The sequence below is a fragment of the Kwoniella europaea genome, chromosome 1 (assembly GCF_036810445.1).
Source record: "Kwoniella europaea PYCC6329 chromosome 1, complete sequence".
Classification (NCBI taxonomy): domain Eukaryota; kingdom Fungi; phylum Basidiomycota; class Tremellomycetes; order Tremellales; family Cryptococcaceae; genus Kwoniella; species Kwoniella europaea.
In genome coordinates this window covers 1,652,159-1,674,342 of record NC_089487.1, presented here as the reverse complement: position 1 = coordinate 1,674,342, position 22,184 = coordinate 1,652,159, and the positions used below count along the sequence as shown (strand labels likewise).

Sequence of the window (22,184 nt, the reverse complement as noted above, 5' to 3'; positions counted from 1 at the left end):
GAACGGGGAACGAGGCGAAGACCGGACGGCTGAGAGAGAAACGGCAAGAGAGAAAGTGAGAGGATTGGTGGCGCAAGGTGAAACCGAACGCATAGGTCACACCCACGTTACTTCATCGAAGGATGAAAATTATCAGTCTCTGGAGTACGCATATGCCTAGCGGCAACTTATGACGCTGTAATCTACGTACGCCTTACCATCATACATGATTGACTATAATCACACTTCTTGCCATCACAACACTCTACATGAGATGATATCGGTTCAAATTATCACTCAAATCTCGAACTGCTCGGACACCATGAACCCAGATACGTGGGAGAACACTACCTTGACCGGATGGCGATTCTTGAAGGAGACCATAGAGCCATCAGAGGCATACTACCGCGGTGACCTTCATAAGAATGCGGCTTGTTCTTATCTGAAAGTCGCAAAGCAACGGGTCCCAATCTACTTTACAGAATTTTATGCACATGGAAGAGCTGTGAGTATGATTGCTACCGAGGAGGCCAGAGCCAAGCTGCACCAGGAGCTGAGACTGCGATTGGTTCGCATCAGTACTCGCGTCTGGATCTTTGCAAGGCTTGGTCGTATGGTCTCAATGGTTCTCATTTCCATCACTGCCTTATACTTGAGTTGCATCAGAAGATCTTGAAAGATCCAACTTGGGGTGTAGAGATCGATAGACTAATGGTTGGTAAGAGAGAAGTGAGTCTGCGTGTCTGAGATTGCACAGCTAGCTAATTCGATTGTCTATGATATCTGGATCAGTGGAATGGCTCATTCGGTGAGGTTATTTACTTTCTGTTTCGTGACAGACGATAGATCGACTGACATAGTAGGGTGATTTCTGAAACTGCACAGTGGAGCTGAATCTAGTCCTAACTATCCTTTACGAATGTGAACGAAGTCACTTCGTGCCTGTTGTATGGAGACCGCCCGGTCTATTCAATAAGCACGATCTGCGGCTTTCGCCCTATCGTGTCTGGCGACAAACCCCACCTCAACAGCTTACTTCTCTATTCTTGATTGCTACAGAGCAACTACTCAAGCTTGAGTACGAGGTCGGCTACGCAAAAGAGTTTAGAGATATGGCTGAACGGTTCGGCAAACAAGAAAACCTGTTCATACCTGCATACGATTTTCCGGCTGTCAACGATAAACAATCTGTACATGCGGTGGATCATGATCAAGTGAAATCTGGATGTACATCTGCACATGAGGAACGAACTCCTTCTCAAATCGACCAGCATTCGGAGCTTGACAATCCGGAAGAAAGGTCGAGCTCCGACAGGTCATCACTGATCCACGCAAACGGAGCTTCGGACGGGTCTGCTGGGATTGGTGACGAAGCTGATTCGTGTTCGATAGCAAGCTCGAGTTCTACATTAGTGAGTTCAGTTTCGCGTCCTATGATTGCATCGATCTCTCACACACTGTTCAGTTTGAAAAATCTTAGCTCACTCGATTGGCTGCTTGATCAATCATAACCTCTCTCATCTTTCCCGAATTGTATATTTGCCAGTGCTGGAGGTCTCTTGTGCAAAAACATGAAATTGCATCCACCTCGCGCTATCTCCGGCATTCGAATTGCTTCTCCAAAAACAAACCACAATCATCTCCATTCGCATTTGCTCTTCCCAAGATGTTTTTGAGGCCTCAAGACTATCTGATATCCTGAGCTAGACCGACTTTTCTCATAGTTATATAAGCAATCAAAGATGAACTCCAACTGATCCCAGCCATCAACCAAAAAGCCACTCGTAAACCTTTCTCCACTGATTCAGTGTTGCCCATGACGAGTTTCTGTGTGAGACTGCAAAGACATACGCCGAGGGTTGAGGATAGTTGAATGGATGTCTGCAATGATGCCCCCACTATTGATTGTTCGTCGCTGTACCAAGCGTCAATTGGATTGTTCTCAATAAGACACAAAGCAGAATTTACTTGATTGATACTGAACTCACTCTTTGACTAGATTGGTAAGAAGGATAGATCCAATTCCTACTGTACTAACCTCGCAAAAATCTCAGCCATGTCTCTGAAGGAGAGTGGTGATCACTCACAAATCCGCTCCAAAAGGATTGAACAAATTACTCAAAAACCCATTCACCCACCAACTCCTTCTCAATGGTGCCACCGCGAACAATAAATGCGCGATGGCGGTACAGCATCCACCTACGACGAGAAGGTATGAAGCTGGTACTCTAGGTGCTAGGAGGGGTACTAGCAAGCATGCCAATATTCCTATGATGGGTGCTGGGAGGACGTGCAGAGCAATGAGTAAGGGAGATTCATGTAGAAGAGTTTGGAAGTATATGGTCGTTAGGTACATCCATCCCTGCATCAGCATGTCTCGTCAGCACAATCTACTTTAACTCGAGAAAGTGTGATGACAGATGCTCACTGCTATTGATATATATGCTGTGAATGTTATATAAAGTACAGCTGCGACTTTGTACTCCTGTCTTGAGAATATGCCTAGATTCGACATAGGAGCGATCGAAGGGTGCTTGTTGTCAATTTGTCTCTGCCAGTATAAGAAGAGTGTTAAAAGCACTATCGAGATACCAACGCATATCCCAATATCTGAAGCATGTACATTGTTACAACATTCAGCGCAGAGAGGTGCAAAGAGGGGATGACGCTTACATGGTACACTCCAGCCTCCATCGATGAGACCGCTTTGCGTCAACCCGAACCCAAATAATGCCAGGGAAGAAGTGATCAATCCAGCTCCAAGATAATCGAAATGCTTTCCGTCCGAAGTCGAAGTCGAAGTAGCCCTCGTGGGTTCAGGAGGAATGATGAACATGCCTGTCAGACATGGGAAGGCAGCTAGTCCAGATAAGATGAAGAATAGGTATTGCCATGATTTGCTATAACTCATCAAAGCAATGAGCTTAACAAGTTAGACCGTAGATCAAAAGAAAGAAATGAGCACCTACATGCCTGTACCAGCTATCGACCCAGCTATGACTTGACCTGCACCTGCACCTACCGGATAACCCAAAGCCAAAGAGGCAAAAGCGATCGTACGTGAGGGCTCAGAATGAAATGTTACTCCTACGATACCGAATGCAGCTGGTAAGGCGATCGATAGGGAGAGACCTGTAAGAGCTCGGATGACACACAAGGCAGTACTTTGCTACAGTAAATACACAAGCAAAAGTTCATTTAGAGTCAGTTAAAGAAGAATATCTGGCAGCAAAGAGGTGGACACCAACCTACTCTGACGAAGCCGGATATTATGCTGAAGATGGTGTACAGACCCATGCCAAGGAGGTAGAGGTACTTTCGTCCGTACAAATCGGCGAGTCTACCGAAGAATACTGTAGTAGACCGCTGGAGCAGATATCGCAAATCAGTTGGCAGGATTTTTCCTAGTCATATATGGGGTAAAGTCTGAGCTTGACTCACCATCCATTGGCAAGTGAATAAGACGAGCTGATCTGTATGGTATTCCTTGCATATCAGCATGAATATCCCTGATCTTAGGATGAAAGACGAATCCACCCATTGAGCTTGTAATTCGGTTATTACCAGATCGGTGGATGACGCCGGAATGATCAGTAAGGAGCTTGCTATGGTCGCTGACTGGACGTACCGCTTGGTGAGTATGACGATAGATAGTATTATCTATATGTACCTCCTAAGGGAAGCTGTACTCACGGCTATAAACGTGGTCGACGTCATCACCCCTGCTAAGATGATCTTCCGGATGACAGCTAGCTTTCTCGTGTCCAATTCACTCTGCTGTGCCATATTTTCCTCATTCTCATGTTGAAGTGGCATGTTTTCTGCCTTTCCCGGATCTTCAGTTCCCATCCGGACGTCCTCCTTCCTTTCGACTGCTGGAGCCGACGAGGACGAAGACATACTCAGTCTCGTGACAACCAGAGCGTGAGCAGTAAATCTATAGGAGCCAGGATGATTCTCGGGCTCCTACAGCACGCTATATGACTGAGTAATTTTCCAAATATGTCTGGTAAACTCAAGAAGCTTGCTTACTATCCATTCGGTCCGAATATGGATCAATACACATATAGTATACAAAGATCAGAAGTGGGGGCTTCGGATCCCTCACATCAGCTTATTCGTACAGCCCAATCTCACTTCAAAGTGGATCACGAAGATGCTCTTCCTTTCTTCATCCCCAGAGACATACTCCTTTCTTCCATCAAATGTTGTTATCAACAGTCCTCTTCCGAGGACAAATGAAGTCAGGAATGTCTTTCTGACCGATATAATGCTCCACCCAGACAATTCGCGATCTATAAGCTAGTTGATCGCCACAAAAGTCGCAAGTCATACTTCCGGAAGTGAACCATCAAATTTCGGATCTAAGCACGTTTTCTCTCCCTGATCTCATCATTGCGGGATGTATCAGACACACTTTATGGTTGATAAACTTTCGGACCTCCGTTTTAGATCCGGATAGTACCCGAGTCCTGCTTTAGATAATGCCTTGTAGAGGGGTCCTTTGGGGATATCTGAAGTTCGAATGGGTTGTTGGTCGCGGGATTGTGTGGGTATATATAGTGCAAACCTTCTGGTATCACTCACTTTACACACGTTGGATAGTGAAACCCCAGTATCGTCGGACTTCATATCAAAATGAGTGGATCAAGACGCTCGTCCTCAGCTGAAGATCCTGGGAATCTTGACCCATCTGAGCCTGGTTATCCCGTCGACCCGATCGAATATGCCAAAGCAGAGAAGAAACTAGTCCGAAAGATTGATTTCCTGCTTTTACCTATCATGTTGATCACCTATGGATTACAGTACTACGATAAGAACACCTTGTCCACAGCAATCTTATATGGGATGTTGGATGATTTGGTGAGTGGATTAACCTACCTGCTTGATCGAAGATCTTGTTTATCTTTGATGTTTATTATTGATCGTTTCTCATTCGTATGTGATTTGATAGGATTTGACTGAAACTAAAAACGGGGTTACATACCTGACAAAATACAGTACAGCAGCTGCTGCGTTCTATTATGGATATATCGTAGCTGTAAGTCATACGATCTTCTTCTTCGCAATGTCAGTTTATCACCCTGCTAACACTGGTACCATATGTCAGGTCCTACCCATGGGTTTGATTTTCACTCGGTTCCCACTTGCCAAAACAGCCTCTTTCTTCGTTTTGATCTGGGGTATAATCTGTATCCTCACCGTGGTAGTCCACTCGTACCGCGGATTTGTAATCCAACGTGTTTTTCTGGGTCTGGCAGAAAGTGCTGTCAGTCCTGCGTTCGTGGCTATCACTGCTTTATGGTGGAAACCTCAAGAACAAGCTAAGAGATTAGGTATCTACTATTCATCTACCGGGGTGAGTCCGATCATCCCTACTGAAAAGATCATATTGCGGTCCACTGTTCTTGAGGAGGGCTACGCATACGAAGCTGGTCTTGGTCTAAGTGCTGATCAATGATCTTCCCCTGACACAACCTAGATATTCTCAATGTTCACTGCTATAGTCAATATCGGATGGGGTAAAACCGGTGGTTCTCATCCGTGGAAATCAATGTACTATTTCGGCGGATCATTCACGATCTTTTGGGCTATACTCATATACTTTATCATGCCTGATTCTCCCCTTCGACCAGGTAGATTTTTCACCGAGAGGGAAAAAGCAATACTTAGACGGAGATTCGATGAAAATCCATATGGACAATCTCAACAGCCTATCAAAGTCTATCAACTCGTCGAAGCGGTAAAAGATATCAAAACTTGGATATACTTTCTGATGGGCGCAAGTATATATATCTGTAATGGATCTGTCACAGTTTTCGGGGCGAAAATCATCAATTCCTGGGGTTACGATTCGATCAGGTCTACGGCTTTGATGATTCCCGGGGGAGCTATGACAGTAGTGACTATTTGGATATTCGCCTATTTTGCGGATAGGTATAAGAATATCAGGACTATTGTGAGTGATTTCAACATAAGACATACATATCTGATCGTGGTGAATTGGACCATGAGTGATTCTGGGCTGACATTAGAGTCGTCACTCGATATAGCTCCTTCCGATAAGTACTATACCAGTCATAGTCGGATGTCTAGTCGTGTAAGTGTATTTATCAGAAATACTTGCCATCCTATTGTGTTGTATTGACCAATCGAGCTGATGATCCATGCAATATTGCCATTCTTTTTGCTATTCTTTCAGCTGGCAGGCACCCTGGCATCCCCGTGTAGGCCCATTGATAGGATACTACCTCGTAGCTGCCTTTGGTGCTCCATACGTGGTAAGTGATTTTCAACTATATACAATCCAAAAGGTCGTCTGGTTGCTTATTGGCTTTGGATGTGATTTTGATGCTTTAGCTGCTTCTGTCCCTCGCTACTGCCAATACAGCAGGAGCCACCAAGAAGGTAAGTTGATTACAAACCATTTGTCCTAAGTCCTGCGGAACACCTAATACTGAGATGTGACTCCTTGACTTGATAGGGAATTACGACCTCGGCAATATTCGTAGGATACGTGACTGGAAATATTATATCGTCCTAGTGAGTACAGTATCCTTACCATCCCCACAACATTTTATCAATGTAACTACCTAATCGTATTGTAATACTGACATAGTCAAATGTAAAATTGATTGTAGTCTGGTATTCACTCAAGAAAAACCAATCAAATATCGTTCTACCTGGATATCAGTAATTGTAGCTATGGTATTCGCATCTTGTGCTTCTCTCTTATTGAGATATATTTATATCAAAGAGAATAAACGGAGAGATGCCTTGTTGGACTCATCACCTTCACCCTCGTCGAGGTATAATGAACCACAATCCTCTCAGAACGACGCAGGTGATCGAGAGAAATTCGAAGGATCAGCGATAGATGGTGTACCTGGATTAGGAGATGGTATGGTGTATGAGGATAAGACTGATAAAGAGAGGTTGGAGTTTAGATATACGTATTAGGTCGAGAGATGGATCTTTGGTTTAGTAATTAGAAGGGTGGGGAATAACAACACAAATACGAATATTGTTAGTCAGATGATTTATCCCTACTTGGGTCGGATATAGACAGTCATGTTTTAAGTAGATTAGATAGAAATATAGATTATAAGTAGTCCAGTAGGAATAGGAATCAGTAACTAGGGTATAGTAGAGAGCTGATGGATAATGTATACCATATTATACATTAAATTTGTTGCAATTTGATCTAATATGTTCTAATCATCACCTTCATATTCTATATCACCTTCCATATTCACCCTTCCCTTTCTGATCTGCTCGCCCTTGGCACGTAAGAGGTCTTCGACGGTTTTGAGCTTACCGCCTTCTAGACTTTCCTACATAGATCAAAGATCAGATAGAGTTAATTGTCTATCTGTGCATGAGGTCGAGGTAAGATGATAACTCACCTTGAACCATCCTATATGATCTGCTATCAAGTGTCTACTCGTCAAACAGACCATCGACATCAGCACCTACTCAAATACAGGGGTATTTGAATATGGCAAACCACATCAAAGTAGTGATAGATCCTCTTATAGAGGTGTATATACAGTATTTTACTTACCTAGCTTTACATTCAGGACACTGTACCAACACCAAACCCTTGGTATAAGCTCTTTTGGAAAATTCGTGTGTCGAGCGATGTCCACATTCGTTGGCAGTACATGTGAATGTCATTTGTCTGAGAGCGGGAGCACATAGCTGGCAATCAGCTACCACATAGACAGAAGAGTACAGAACAGAGATCCCATTTGTGAGACGGGGGTATAAGAGAAGGTGTGATCGATGGATGTCGATTACTCATCAGACGAGATGAGATGGGATGGATAGAAGTAAAAAAATAAAATTAGGACTCACAATCTAGGTTCGATCTGACCTATCTTCTGCTTCGACCCTTCACCATTACCATTGGGAGCTTCTATCTGTGGGTTCTCAGGTGCATCTGCGTTGCTTGATGATGAGGAAGAATTCCATCGTCTAGTTGATATAGCTGAAAATCTAGGGAACGAGAGGGGTTGACGATAAAGTGGAGGTATCACGATACACCTCGAAGAAGATGCTATGGGTTGATGGAGTTGCAGAGAGCGGAGAGCTGCTGATTGATGGAGTAGAGTAGAGCGTATGGACGACATTATACAGATATGGATGGATGTGTATAAGTGAGGTGAGATGTAAGATAGATATAGAGTAAGGTATGGAAGATGATGGTGATCCAATCGTTCGGCTAAGATTTCAGAGAATTCAAAGATTTTTCTCCATCTGTTCGGATATTTTCGAATCTTGCTTCTGATCTGTTTGTTCACTTTGCCACCTAGTTGATCATTGATCATTGATCCATCATCCATATCACACACACAATACTATACATCTCCAGAGGCGTCATTACAGGCAGTCTTTAGGTACACGGGAAGATGCACGCTCCATTAGGTAACCCAAATAGACAGCTAGGTGGGTTCTCTTATCCGAAGGACGAGTTTGAAGATAGTCAACAGAGCTGATTGTTCTCCGTATCTTCTTGTCCACCCTTGTCTCCCCTCCCTTCGTTGACATCGACTACGACAACACATACAATCTATCGTCCTCATCATATTATCCGTGATACGACATATCCTGGGTGTCTGGGGTGTTTGATCTTCAACAGCCTGTGCAGAACTGATAGAAGCATTAGAAGAATGTCACGCAAAAGGAATGATGGCTCGTCTGACAGGTGCATGCAACGCTCAGAAATCAGCCTTGTCCATGTGCTTGAGGAAAGAGGTGAGTGAGATCCAGATGGAGGATATAACACGATGCCTTTCATGATGGAGATGCCGCCATGGGTCTTTGTAATGATACTGATACTTGCGATGATGATGGCACGTACGAATGATAGAGGAAAGATCGTGAAGCTCGGAATCACGAGTCTGCAAAACTACGTACGATAAAGAAGAAGCAGGTCTGGGAAGAGCTGGAGAAAGAAAAGGCTCAGGAGGGTTTGTAAATGATATGCAATGGGGAAGCAGCTTGTTATCAGTGAGTCCAGTAGAAAACATAATACAGAAAGTCTTATTGCTTTCATTCCTTCTCACGATGCTGAATCTTACCTCTTCCTCATAGGCTTTGAAGAATCATGTCTTATCTTATACCCACGCATACTTTTGTACTCTATATACCATGATCAATTCATATCCGACACTCGTCATTGGGAAGACCCCATATAGCACCGCACCACTCAACGGGCACTCATATGCATTGTAATGAAACAATATCATGCAATCATTCCATCATCCAATGCCATGCTATCATAAGCTTACCCAATGGAAATGTCATCAAAATGAATGTTCATGATATTTCTGTACCACATCGTATATAATCTATAAGCAAGCAATTGCAATTGTCCGTTATATATGTCTCATCTCATCTCGTCTAATCAAAAAGAAGGGTTCTCTTTCAACCTTATAAAGCCATCATCAGTCCTCCTACAACGGCACCAACGGCACCGATCATCCAACCACCTCTTACATCCACCTTGATAGCTCCACTACTGTTGCTCGAACTACTGGAGGAAGAGTTGGATGATGATGAACATACACTTCCTTTCTGAGAGGAAGCGATGAAAACCCGTGGCAAACCAGTCTTAACGGTTACTGCCAAGTTACCTGATCCGTCTGTCGTGAGGGTTTCACAAGAGATGGCATCGATAACTTCGGTGTTACTTGACCAACCAGATGCAGAGGACTGGACAGTCACTGAGGCGTCGGACGCCGAGGAACCAGAGTTGGAGAGGACGGAGATCAAAGGTGATTTAGCGACGAGGATGGATGACGAGGAAAGGGATGATACGGTCATCTAATGACATCACATTGAATCGCAGTTGGTCAGCGTCCATCGCTAAACTGCTTTGTGGGTGTTTAGACTCACCTGATTGGTGTAGAAACTGTCAGAAGCATTTCCAGCGGCTTTCCTGGCGGCATTCAAACTGGCGAAGAACTTGTACATGTCAGAGCTGGTGTCGTAATTGGCGGTCCAGAGAGGTTCTCTGTTATCTGGGTCTGCGCCTCCAGTGAATCCAGCTTCAGAACCGTAGTATCCGTATGGGATACCGTCAGTCACGAATGGGTAGGCGTGGGCGTTTTTGATGAGCTAGATGAACACGGGTATATCAGCATTTTCGAATTTCTTCCGATAAAATAAACAACATGGCGACAACCCCATTTAGGTGAAATGCACAGGCTAAATGATGGAATCATATAGGATGAATTTTGCTCACCGAAGTATCCGTAACGGTAGATTCGAATCTTGGGTTATCATGGTTGTTCAAAAAGTTACCCAACAAGGTGGGGTCGCTGAAGTTGTTCTTGATCGTTTGGGTCATGGTCACCAGCTCGGTCAAATCACCACCCGTCTGGTTGAATCCTCTGGTGAGAGGGTAGTATGCGGGGTAATTGAATGGGTTTACTTTGGCATCACTTTGATAAGCCGATACATAGGTTGGATCTCCATTGAGTACTTCACCCTGGATGAAAACTCCAGCTGAACTGACAAAGTTGGGCCAGAAATCTTTCTGGACATGCTTGACGGTATCGATCCTTACTGAATCAAGAGTATAATTCGATACTAATTCTTTCACCCAATTGTTCCAGTAATTCTTCACGGTATCGGAATCGGTATTGAGATCGGCCAAAGCGACCGAATCATCACCCAACCAACATTGTTCAACATTGGTTTGGTTACTGTAATCGGTGATCCAGCAGAAAGGATGATAATCATCCGAAGAAGAGAACTGTCCGTAAGATGAACTAGGAGTGAAAGTACTACTTGAGGTAGCCGCTACGTGATTGACCACAACATCGACCATAAGGTACATTCCCTTGTTGTGTAATGCCGTAGAGAGACTCTTGAGATCATCCGCAGTACCGAAATTATCGTTGGTCTTATCCGCATCTAAAGTCCAATAACCATGATAGGCTTCACCTTCACCCGTAGTTCCACCTATGTTCTCAACGATAGGTGATATCCAAATGGTATCGAATCCCATGCCTTGGATATAATCTAATTTCTCAATCAAGGCGGAATAAGTACCACCGCAGTATTTCCTATCGGAGGTAGTACATGTCGAACTGACTGAAGAGGGTCGGGCGAATCGATCGGTGATTACTTGATAGACTGAGGCGGATCGGGCAGAGGTGTCATCGAGTGCTGCGAGGGAGAAGGGGACAGAGGCGAGAAGAGGGAGAAGTGTAAGAAGAGCTGATGAGAGCATTTTGTGAATGATGATTGATGGGTTGTAGATGTTGATGTTATTTGTCGTGATAGTTCAAGTGATAGTGAGTTGTCTTGAGTCGTAGATGAAATGATATTGAAAGGTCGTTGAGGGAGAGGCAAGAAGCTTGACTTCAAGTCGTGGTTTGTCAAAGCTGTTTTGTGTGGTGTTGCAAGGGTATATGCCAAGCCGAATAGATTAGATCGGATACAATGGTAGAAGAAAAAGTGGCAATTAGTTGATAGGAGTTGTTTGGTATTTGGTACCAAGAATACGAGTGTAGGTGGGATTAGAAGGAGATGGTGAAGATGAGAGTAAAAAGGATTTTCGGAAGATGTTGATGATTTCGAGCGATTGTAAGGAAGGGGAAGGTAGCGGAGTTATATAGTGAGAGTCAGCGCTGATCGTTCCTTTCGGATGTTCTCACACACTACTGTTACACACGGACACACAGCTCGACGCCGAATATCATGTGCAAGCGAACAGTGCGCCCGTTGACGATGACGAGGAACGATGAGATACTCACGGATTCTTCGCGTCGTCAAAGAGGGTCAGAGTCTGCCAAGAGAAGCTCGTGCTATATAGCGAATGTGTAAGGGATGATGAAGAGGATGCAAGAAATGAACAAGAAATGTTTTGCAAAATCTATAATAACATACAAACAATCGCATTGTAATTCCAACCATGCATCTCTCACTCAATTCTCACGGAACAAGCCTGACTGAGCTACCAGAAGAAAAAAAATCAAAACAAGAAAGACGGTTTCCGTTTTAGCCGATAACACCTCTAAAAGCTTAATTCGCGTCGATTTCAGGGTCCACTCCCCCTAGATGCTGTGTACGTGTTTGCGCGGTCCGAGGTTCTTGAAATAGCATCTCGATTCTCTATGCTTGTTTATCCTATCTGCGATGAGGGTAACCCTTTTTCTCACATCTGTTCACTGGCTGGTCGTACTTCTACGCGGTGAAGTATTTGCGGGTGTGATGAGATGACAATGATATCACGCTGATGTGGCAGTGACTTGCACTAGCCCTAGTCTAGCAAAATCCCACTACGGCAGACGAGTGTCAAGGCCTTTTAGACCTGAAACCTCGGAGGATCTAACATAGACATAGCATTGACAGGATCTATGAAAGTGAAGCTGACTGATACTGAAGCGCTCATGTGAACGTATATAGTAAATCGTTCTACCAGCGAATAATGTATAACATGTCAACATTGTTTGTCCCGGCTACGGAGTCCTCGCAGTCATACCATGATACCGCGGTGGGTCACTACACGCACCCCGGTTGGGTCTGCAGTCGTCGGATCGGTTGAAGTCTTGTACAAACGAGCCGGAGGGGATGAACACATCCAATAAAGAGCGTTATCATGATTCACTACCATGGAGCTACCTGTAAAAGGTTGAGGTAGGAGAGCAAAGGCCACTTGCTGCATCGGCCACAAAGACCATGGTCATGCATGGTAGTAGCAACAATGGAAGCACACGTCTCCTTTTCCCTTCAGACATCACATCCTCGCAGCCAGAGAACATCTCATGATAGCCGGCGGCCGACCCCTGTCATACCCACGGGTCTCCACACTGCTGACTGATAGTGAATGATGAGTCGTGGGGTGATCAGCCCAATGTGGTAATTTGTGTGGTTAGATCAGGGTGGTGCGTAGATCCATACCACTCCTAACCCCCAATCAAAGGTAGTAGTGTGGATGAACCCCCATCTTCAATCAGCTGGTCACTCCTACATAACCTATCCAACCTATAACCTATTCAATTGCCTTACTATCTTTCTACACATTCTCACCTTATCAATCCAGCACTATCCACCTTGATTCGTTGTATTCACCACAAAGTGCAAGATTATCTCATTGTATCTAGCCAGTCTGCTATAGTTGTAAGAAACCCATACACATTGTCGGTATCTCACAAGACAAGTACACAACGCCCCACTCGACCTATTGTCAAGCTCAACCCCAACAAAAGAAAGTGAAACTATCATAGCTCTTACCGGGTCAAGTACTACAAGGACAAGAAGCCCATCCTCGTGCTCATAGCACACGACAGACGCTCGACGTCATCAAGGCAACACACACGTTCTTGGCTCGTGAGAAATCCTTTCATCGTCCTTGCTCTTGCTCCTTGAACAAAGCCAAGTGAGTCGGGCAGTCTCATTGACTCATTACATGATAAGCTGAGCTGATGCGCCCTTTTTCACAGACACTACCTCCCTCTTTCTCACCTCTGTACTCAATCGTTCGCTATCGCAACGATGACAGCTCCAATCCCAATCTCCTCCACTTCCGATACCCATCATCACCCTGCCCATTCCCAACCAATCTTCTCACCGCCTCTTCCATCCACCACACCCGGTTCGTCCATCTCAATCTCACCCCAGACTCCCTTCTTCGCCCAGACCAATGCCCCGGCTACTGGACATGACAAGCTGGGTGTATCTACTACTCCTACAGCTAATACTGGCGGAGGAATATTCAAATGGGCAAGTTCATTAGGTAAATCACCTACCAACCTCAACGGCGGATCTCCAACCAAGCAAAAAGGGTTTGATATACCATTTGAGCATGAAGATGACCATGACGAACACGACTCGTTTGAATTTGGTGATTTCACAACCACGACCAAATCATGGGTAGGAGGTAGAAGAACAATGTCAATGTCTTTGCCTGCCACTACTGCTGCTAAATCACCTGCTCATACTTCACCCATCGCAACTATGTTAAAAGGTGGTTTTGGAGATACTCCCAATAACACACCGACCACCGCTGGAACACAAGGAAATTCGCTCCCTGGAGGAGTATTGGCTGATAAAGCTGCGAAAGGTCAGGGGGTGTTGAGGAGATTGAGTCTGAGTGGCTCGGGATATAGGGTGAGTACTCTGCTTTGTTAGAATCAATCAAATGACTATCATACCCCGGCTTCGCATTCACGAGAATTGTCAGATTGTGAGATCGAGGTCAAGCTAACTGTGCGATATTTTTACAGCCCGCTTTCCTTTCCCCTCCCCTCCCCAGCGCACCTCTCCCAACATCCCCTCCAACATCCAACAACGTCCCTTCCATCCCCGCTCCAGCCCCAGCCCCAGCACCGGCATTCGCACCTGGACCTCCTCAGGCCGAACCTCCAATCAACAGGGCGGTGACCATCTCCGGAGGACCCAGTGCGGCAAGTAGGTCAAGAAGGTTCAGCGAGGGAACTAAGAAACGAGGTGTTTCTCCTGTAAGTCTGATTTCCATCGCATGGGACGTATCTCAGTGGTTCTTTTGACTGATATATCTGTATCTAGATGGGCGAACGGCTCTTGAGAGATCATGGGCACTTTTGATCACTTTGCCCATAGTCCATGTTGATAATGACGATTAACACCGTGTCCGACGTTGTATCTGGTGAAAGATATGCCAAAAGGAAGAATGAATCAGTAAACAAGGATGTTGCCGTGGATCACTTGTTGTTGATCAATAAATGATATTGTATGTGCACTGTATATAACCCTATATATACCCATTCATTTATTTGAGAAAAGGAACAAATCTGTAACCAATCCACCAAAACTGTGCAAATTACATACGAAGAAAAGAAAGAAATCAATGAAATTTTGTATATTGTATAAAACATGATATGATATGAAAAAAACAATCTTAACTGTACTGTACTCTGTACGTTTTCATACTGTTTTGTTTTTGTCTTGTTCAAGGGCTTGTCAATGGAATCCATAATAGCACAAGATGATCGTACAGTAAATGCATACAAATGTATTTGAAGCTAAGTGCAGTAGATACTCTAAGATAGTTACCTGGTGATGTATATTGAGAAATGAAGTGTATCGTCATACGATGTATGCTATGATAGTGATGATGTATTTTTACAACTTGTGTGCCGGTTTTCTTCCGCATGTCATGTATAGTCGTGAAAGGTTCCTTAATCTTAATCACAATCACAGTTTCGAGTAATGGTTCAGTCGATATTCCTTTAATGATAACATCGGGTGGGATGGATCGCTTAATAAACAGGTAGTCAAGAATCTTTCAATTTGTTCGATGTCTAATAGTGGACCCCAAAATTACAGAATCCCAAATCCAAATCAGCTTGAATCTATTGATTGTGCTTCGATAGTAGTACTCACAAGGAACTTGTTATCTTTCACAATCGACGAATAAGTAACATCATCCATATTCATATCCATTTCCAAATCCATCTTATTCCCCTTATCCATTCCTCTATCTTCACCATACTTGATCGTACTTTCCGACTCCGACTCCAGCTCAGAACCAGATAGTGAACCTTCATTCGATCGTTCTTTCAACTCACTCAATTCTGTCTCCATATCGGATTTCATACTTTCGTCGTCATCACCTTCTTCTCCTCCTTCTTGGTCTGTTTCTTGACTTGGTATAATATTGATCTTCGGTATTTTCCCTTCTTCTTTGTCATCGTCATCGTCATTCTTGTTGCGATTGAATACACTACTTTTACCTTTCTTCAACTGTCTACCTCTTATACCATCTCCCAGAAAGTCATCATCATCCTCATCATCTTCCTCTACCTGCGGTTGAGGGTGTTGTTGCGCCCCAACGTTCGTATGAACCCCCGCGGTCGACCACCCACCCATCATATAAGCCTCAAAAGCCTCCCTCACCCTCTCGCAATAAGCGTTCAACCTCTCACTACCGATCCTCTCACATGCTACTCTCCTCACTCTCGAGGCATGTCGGTGGATCCGATCGGCCTGGCCCGGTGGAGTGTTTGTACCCGATAAAGGGTGAGAGAGAGCGTGGATCTCGGATATTACTAGGAGCTCAAGGAAGTGTCGATCCTTCATTCATTATAATACGAGAGTATCAGTATCAGTATTACTTATCAGATAATTGTCCCACCATTATGACTGATAATTGATAATGGTGTAAAGCGGAAAACTCACCAATCTCGGATACCATCCTCTACCTTGTCTCAAAGGAGCTTCGGTCTTTTCCCATTTAGCCCACATTTCAGCATCAGGTAGAACTTCCTATAGTGTTATCAACCCATCAAACCAAGTAGTCAGTAAATTGTTCAGATCTCAAATATTACCATTCAACTGTTCCATCGTAAGGGCATTTTGTGGCATGAAATGAAATCTAGGCTAAACTCACAGCCATCACCGCCTGTTGTCTTATCTCTTCTTCATAAGTCGAATCGTACATTGTATCGAACAAACTACTGGGGATTTCCCTCGATGTATTTTCTTCTGTGTCTTCTTCTTTTTCCTCTTTTAGATGAATCGAAGGATTGCTAGATTCGTTGATGGTGTTGCTGCTCAGTTGTCTATCAATTTGATAAGTTTGAGCTTGGACTGAATACCCAAATAAACAAATCGCCAATCCGTCGTTCAAACTTTGTTGTTGCTGTTGCTGTTTTTGAGATTTGGTACGATGGGGTTGATCAGGTGTAGGTGGTGTACGAGGTTGTTTACGGATTTGATTTCCGTTTGTCCTCGACCTCTCTAGGGTTTGGGATTGTTCTTCTTGTGGTTGATATTTGGTGGAGAAAGTAAGTCCTTTCTTTTCGAATGTCTGCTTTGATGTTGTCGTTGTTGGGGTTTGGGCAGATGAATTTGTGTTATTGCTATTGCTATTGCTGCTGTTGTTGATGAACGATTTAGTCTTTTGTATAAATGTATGTCTAGATTCGATTTTAGATAATGGTGATGCTGATCTCGAAATTGAAGTTGAACTCAAAGTCGAAGTCGAAGTCGATTGATCTTTGTTGATAGATGGACGTCTTGTGGGAAATATTAACTTAGGTTGAGATTGGGTAAATTTCATGTGGTCGGTCCCGTTTTGATGTTATCGATAGTTGGACTTGTCGAAAACAGGATGGGCGATCTGTTAGCAGTTTATAATGCCATCTGAAGATTGTTCGATGGGTGATATCGTAGAAGATACTTTTTTTGTCTTTTTCGTTGTCGGTCAGTATAGATTGAGTCGAGCGGATTGTACGGTGTACAATTTCATTCGATGCTCCTTTTCTTTTCTTTTGTTTTTGTTTTGGGTCGTTCTGTTAATCAAGTAAGAGGTAGAAGTACAATGATCTGGGATCGATTCAAGTAAGCAAAGTCAACAGTCAAGTGAAGAGTGAAGAATTGAGGCCTTCCAGCGGTCCAAGTGAGCGAGTAATCTAATCCAGTGCGATCAGATTAGATGGAACGTAACCCACCTGATATCGTTTCGTTCTCTTATCGTTTTATATCTATACGATCCTGTGTGGAATTACCAGATTAGAATAGTCTTCAGGTCAATTATACCCTACACGGAGTCGACTCACAATGGTTCAACTGACTTGCCAAATTAATGATGAGGATGATCACGATCATGATTATCCAACCCAAAGTAGGAGTCGATCGATGAAAGAGTACATGTATGGTTGAAAAGAAGATCGTCAGACGTCAGACCTAGGTCAAAGGATGGATGGTAAACTGGAGATATAGCCTGTAGAGTCGAAAAGGGTTAGAATACCAAAGGAAATCACTGAAAGGATGTTTCTGTATAGTCAGAGTGGCAGCGGTCAATGTCAATTCCTTCCCTTCTACCAGAAGATGACCGACTGGCAAGTTATGAGTGATACCGTATCGGGTCCATCATCTTACTCTTGCTGATCCTCTGATTCAAAAATTAGTCAATAAGTTAATCAACACAAATACAGCAATGCGATATTAATTTCATATTAATCGCAACATGCTGTTTCAGCCTACACCACACATCAGTAAGCCGAAGGATAATATGTTGGATGCCGTCATGTCAGTACATAATTCGAATGGATAAAAGATGACATGTCATTTATTTCTTGTAACTTCTGTAGTCTGTATGGAAAAAGGTGGTCCGGGGTATATAAGCGTATGATCTGAAACTTCTCTTCATCTTCGGGGGTTCTTCTAAACATAGACAAAACAAAAACAAAACAAAATGAACAATTAAGAGAATAGGTTGAAATGTCTAAAATAATGACAGAGAATGGATTGAATGGGATGAAAAGGGAAGGGTCTACTACCGCATTGTTTGATTATTTGTTCAATTCTATATCTTGATTTCTTTTTGTCTTGTCTGTTGATTGATTGATACATACAATGGTAATGTCGTCGTTTAAAGGAACTACGTGCACGTACAAGGTCAGACAACGAACACTATCGGACAGAAGTGCGATGCATAACTCACATAATCTGGTGGTCTTCGTGATACAAGAGGTTCACCTGCTCTAGGTGCTGGGTCGAATTGTAGGCTGAGTAAAGACATAAGACGTCAGCAATGATTGTATTTGGCTCGTCAGTTGGAAGACCTGAGCAGAACAACCACTCACAAGGTGTATTTCAATGCATCATCAACTTCTAATATAGCAGCTTGGTTTCCACATCTATAGCAGTAATTTGGTGCTGAGAAGATGGTAACGACATTTCGTTCTTGTGACCACGAGAAACCTTCCATGACCAGTTGATGTGCTCGGGCTACCAACGTTAAGCCGTTATTGTGATCTGCAGCGTAGGTGTTCATCAATATATGGACAGACACGTAAGGGATAGAAAGAAGAGACAAACTCACTGAATGCCTCTGAAATATCCTGACCGAAAGTATATCCTGCACCTCTTGGACTTATACCCCAACCGCATCTATCATCAGGATCTGACCAGAGCAAGTCGCACATTGGACCTTCGTGGGGTACTTCTTGGATACGGTCGATCGATCGGATATGATCGAGTGTATCGATAGATGGTGAGAGACCACCGTGAAGACAGAAGATCTATGGGAGAAAACTAGTCAGTACTGTACTCTGAACTGACTATCGACGTCAAGATTGAGAGATGATTGTTGACTTACTTGATTATCGATCAAAGCCGTCAATGGTAGATAATCAAACAAATCCGTGAAGAATTTCCATACATTCGCATTCCCATATTTCCTAAGACATTCATCGTAAAACCCATACACTTGAGTGATCTGTCTAGACTCGTGATTCCCTCTGAGGATCGTCACTCGATCTCTGTATCTCAATTTCAACGCGACGAGGAGAGTGACCGTTTCGACAGAGTAATAACCTCGATCGACGTAATCGCCCATGAAGAGGTAGTTGGTATCGGGGGAATTACCTCCAATTCGGAATAGTTCTGAAAGATCGTGCTACCGTTTACAAAGTTGATCAGTAAGTTATCAGACCCACCTCAAGGGCAAATGACGAGAAACGGAGAATGTGATGGACAGTAAAAACCACAACTCACAAACTGTCCATGGATATCTCCACAAACTGTTACTGGACACCGTACAGGCTGAACATTCGATTCTTCCATCAATACTTCTCTTGCCTACAAGTGAATAAACGAACCAAGGTGTCAGCATTTGCAGAAATGGAAATTGCCGAATCAAGCCAAAGGATTGAGAGGTATAGAAGAAGTTTTGACGGATGTAAGAGAATAAAGGATCTTTTTCTTCTCTTTTGTACAATCCAGCGACGGACAGTACAGTCGGTTGATGGTTCAAAGTAGATGATCCAACACAAACGATAGTGATCATCAAATCAAAACAACGTGACATATTTAGCTATCCCCCAAGACTGTATGATCGTCTTGCCTCAAATCAAAAGGTTATGATGAGATCCCCATCCTACCCCTTCACTGAACCCTTGCTCAACGGGAATGGAGAGCTCGAACTCACCTTATCACACAGCTTCTTCACTTCCGGTTCGCTCAGAGGCTTGCATTGCATCAACTGAGCGATCCATGCGTCGACATCGTCGTTGGAGGACATGATGGGTTTGAGTCTGTTCTATCGAGGAAAAGAAAGGGAATGGACGGGAAGGGAAGGGTAAAAGGTTGAACTTGACTTGGTAGTATCCACTTCTTCTTTTCTATGTTAATGTGAGATCGAGATAGTCGATGACTACTTATCGAGACTGTTGTTCACTTGCTTGTGTTATGTATCCTGATGAAGTTGAATGATATATTGATTTGATTGGATTGATATAGAGGTGGATGGATGGTTAGGTAAGTAGGTTAAGTGCTCAGAGTGTTAAGAGTGACGCTCCATGTTCCAGCACGCGCCTCATCATCTCATTAGTGGCACTCACCACTATTACTCACTCACTCGCTCACTCTCATACAACCCCATAACCCCGCTGTAGATCCAGAATGTGGCACCTAATTACATACAACTCATAATCATGATAAGAACCCATGATGGACCCAAATGTCCATAGAGATATAGATGAAAAATAAAATATACAGTAGGTCTTCACTACATTATATCGTAAATGTACAGATAGGACTGCCCCAATCCCCATATCACGCTATCAAAACGTTTTCCACCTATTTCAACCTATTGGTCAAGCTCAGACTGTCCATAGCGGTGCCATCCACTATGACATTATCCTTCGTCGAATGTGATAATACCCTATGATAACCTGGCATGGCCGGTGTCCTTAATCCCAATCCAGGTCCAGATAGCTCGTCAAATTTGGTTGACGGAGTCGGATTAGGTATCAAAGCTCGGAATGCTCTTCGCACTGTGATAATTCAAATATAAATCAGCAACGACAGTAGAACATGCGAGATGCGTTCTGACGGCATGAATGGATGTCCTTCACTTACCCCTCTTGATGAATGTATAGATGTCCCTATCGTGATTCAACTGTCGTACTAGTTCCGATAGATTTGGTATCGGGGGATCGCAATTTGGTACTAAATGAAGTGTCCAACATGAGTTAGCTGTCATCCCATCTACGAAGAATTGTCCGTCGGGATCAGACTAACCTGTATAGTCCTGTTTTGATATATCTATGAGGAAAGAGAATTCTCTCGTTGGATCTCTGTGGTCGAGTAAAGTGAATCTCATCATCAATAGGTCGGCTATGACATACACATGGTATCGTCAGCGAATGTAAGGTACTAAACAGAAGAAAATTCTTCCCCGTGCATAGAATCATAAGAAATCCTCCAAGTCATTGTCACTTGGGCGATCACGCTGAGGTGCACGGGTGGATCCGGGTTCTCATTTTCAGGTAGAGAGAAAGGATAACAATACTTACGTCTTATCCCATTAACAGTGAATCCGACATTCTCTTCCAGCTCTATCAACTCCCTCTCATCCCTCTTTCGCATTTCATTCAATCTAGATTTCTGACGGTCTTTCTCCGTACGTTCAGTAGTCACTTCTTTCCGTATCACGTTCAATTCCGATTCCAAAGATGATGATTGATCTTTCACTTTCTGCAAAGATGATTCCAAGTGGTTTAATGAGGAGGTAAGGTCTGTTAATGTATGTCGTTCGGATTCGAGGGCTGCATTTCATTAGGTATCTTGTCAGCTCGACTATCCTATGACATTCAATTCACTATATAACGTGATGAAATCGATGACCGCCTTCGGATCCTGTGTCAATACGATAACTCACTCGCTAACATCTCGCCTTCCCTCTCCCGTTCAAGTTTGATCCTCCTCTCAACCTCTTCCCTCTCAGCTTTTAGGTCCCTCATCTGGTTCACATGATCGCTCGCTCTAGCTGCTATCTCAGTTTTCGCTGCTATCGTATAATCATCGATCTAAAGAGTTCCCTTTCCGATCAGCTGAAGAAACAGTCAGTACACGCCAGGTGAAACACTCACAGCTGTCAGGAAAGCTTCTACATGTCTTTGAAACGGTTCCCACTGCAAGTCTATCGAAGGTGAAGTGTTATTGGAAGAACTCTCATCTAATATCGCCTGTAAGGAGATTGGTCTCGGTAAGTATCCGCCAGGCTGACCATGGTAATTCGATGGTGCCATGGCAAAGGATTACGGTTGTATCGACTCGTACTGTTCGTACTACAGAGTATGAGGGATGATGGTGGTCGTTGAAAGTAATGTTCTACCGTTGATGTTTACTTATTTTTGCGATACCACCCACATGTCCAATTCGCGTGTTTGGTTCTTACGCGTGGTACACGAGGGTATCTA

General features: G+C 43.7%; 10 protein-coding genes across 10 annotated transcripts; 4 read left to right on the top strand and 6 right to left on the bottom strand.

The window, feature by feature from the left end:
• Positions 1 to 301: 301 nt before the first annotated feature.
• Positions 302 to 1,480, top strand: V865_000626 (uncharacterized protein; the record flags this gene model as incomplete). Its single annotated transcript, XM_066224456.1, has 5 exons — positions 302 to 484; positions 559 to 708; positions 772 to 787; positions 865 to 1,391; positions 1,460 to 1,480. The coding sequence occupies 5 exons, from the start codon at positions 302 to 304 to the stop codon at positions 1,478 to 1,480; spliced, it is 897 nt and encodes a 298-aa protein (XP_066080553.1).
• A 185-nt stretch (positions 1,481 to 1,665) lies between these two features.
• Positions 1,666 to 3,879, bottom strand: V865_000625 (uncharacterized protein; the record flags this gene model as incomplete). The annotated part of the gene is made up of 9 exons (XM_066224455.1): positions 1,666 to 1,894; positions 1,968 to 2,012; positions 2,067 to 2,341; positions 2,408 to 2,589; positions 2,653 to 2,879; positions 2,949 to 3,148; positions 3,232 to 3,345; positions 3,421 to 3,597; positions 3,673 to 3,879. The coding sequence occupies 9 exons, from the start codon at positions 3,877 to 3,879 to the stop codon at positions 1,666 to 1,668; spliced, it is 1,656 nt and encodes a 551-aa protein (XP_066080552.1).
• Positions 3,880 to 4,617: 738 nt separating this feature from the next.
• On the top strand, positions 4,618 to 6,939 carry V865_000624 (uncharacterized protein; the record flags this gene model as incomplete). Its single annotated transcript, XM_066224454.1, has 9 exons — positions 4,618 to 4,842; positions 4,934 to 5,020; positions 5,090 to 5,338; positions 5,462 to 5,938; positions 6,033 to 6,079; positions 6,182 to 6,260; positions 6,340 to 6,387; positions 6,464 to 6,522; positions 6,621 to 6,939. 9 exons carry the CDS (start codon positions 4,618 to 4,620, stop codon positions 6,937 to 6,939), a joined length of 1,590 nt encoding a protein of 529 aa, XP_066080551.1.
• A 254-nt stretch (positions 6,940 to 7,193) lies between these two features.
• On the bottom strand, positions 7,194 to 8,111 carry V865_000623 (uncharacterized protein; the record flags this gene model as incomplete). Its single annotated transcript, XM_066224453.1, has 4 exons — positions 7,194 to 7,313; positions 7,386 to 7,419; positions 7,544 to 7,660; positions 7,837 to 8,111. 4 exons carry the CDS (start codon positions 8,109 to 8,111, stop codon positions 7,194 to 7,196), a joined length of 546 nt encoding a protein of 181 aa, XP_066080550.1.
• Positions 8,112 to 8,390: 279 nt separating this feature from the next.
• V865_000622 (uncharacterized protein) lies at positions 8,391 to 8,959 on the top strand (the record flags this gene model as incomplete). The annotated part of the gene is made up of 3 exons (XM_066224452.1): positions 8,391 to 8,427; positions 8,621 to 8,736; positions 8,852 to 8,959. 3 exons carry the CDS (start codon positions 8,391 to 8,393, stop codon positions 8,957 to 8,959), a joined length of 261 nt encoding a protein of 86 aa, XP_066080549.1.
• A 455-nt stretch (positions 8,960 to 9,414) lies between these two features.
• V865_000621 (uncharacterized protein) lies at positions 9,415 to 11,221 on the bottom strand (the record flags this gene model as incomplete). The annotated part of the gene is made up of 3 exons (XM_066224451.1): positions 9,415 to 9,807; positions 9,880 to 10,101; positions 10,229 to 11,221. The coding sequence occupies 3 exons, from the start codon at positions 11,219 to 11,221 to the stop codon at positions 9,415 to 9,417; spliced, it is 1,608 nt and encodes a 535-aa protein (XP_066080548.1).
• A 2,267-nt stretch (positions 11,222 to 13,488) lies between these two features.
• On the top strand, positions 13,489 to 14,559 carry V865_000620 (uncharacterized protein; the record flags this gene model as incomplete). The annotated part of the gene is made up of 3 exons (XM_066224450.1): positions 13,489 to 14,103; positions 14,220 to 14,453; positions 14,521 to 14,559. 3 exons carry the CDS (start codon positions 13,489 to 13,491, stop codon positions 14,557 to 14,559), a joined length of 888 nt encoding a protein of 295 aa, XP_066080547.1.
• Positions 14,560 to 15,248: 689 nt separating this feature from the next.
• Positions 15,249 to 17,035, bottom strand: V865_000619 (uncharacterized protein; the record flags this gene model as incomplete). Its single annotated transcript, XM_066224449.1, has 4 exons — positions 15,249 to 15,275; positions 15,358 to 16,047; positions 16,153 to 16,239; positions 16,364 to 17,035. 4 exons carry the CDS (start codon positions 17,033 to 17,035, stop codon positions 15,249 to 15,251), a joined length of 1,476 nt encoding a protein of 491 aa, XP_066080546.1.
• Positions 17,036 to 18,376: 1,341 nt separating this feature from the next.
• Positions 18,377 to 20,002, bottom strand: V865_000618 (serine/threonine-protein phosphatase PP2A catalytic subunit; the record flags this gene model as incomplete). The annotated part of the gene is made up of 6 exons (XM_066224448.1): positions 18,377 to 18,485; positions 18,564 to 18,735; positions 18,803 to 19,001; positions 19,079 to 19,378; positions 19,477 to 19,560; positions 19,910 to 20,002. The coding sequence occupies 6 exons, from the start codon at positions 20,000 to 20,002 to the stop codon at positions 18,377 to 18,379; spliced, it is 957 nt and encodes a 318-aa protein (XP_066080545.1).
• Positions 20,003 to 20,559: 557 nt separating this feature from the next.
• V865_000617 (uncharacterized protein) lies at positions 20,560 to 22,013 on the bottom strand (the record flags this gene model as incomplete). The annotated part of the gene is made up of 6 exons (XM_066224447.1): positions 20,560 to 20,756; positions 20,842 to 20,931; positions 21,004 to 21,099; positions 21,279 to 21,530; positions 21,644 to 21,791; positions 21,855 to 22,013. The coding sequence occupies 6 exons, from the start codon at positions 22,011 to 22,013 to the stop codon at positions 20,560 to 20,562; spliced, it is 942 nt and encodes a 313-aa protein (XP_066080544.1).
• Between the last annotated feature and the right edge of the window lie 171 nt (positions 22,014 to 22,184).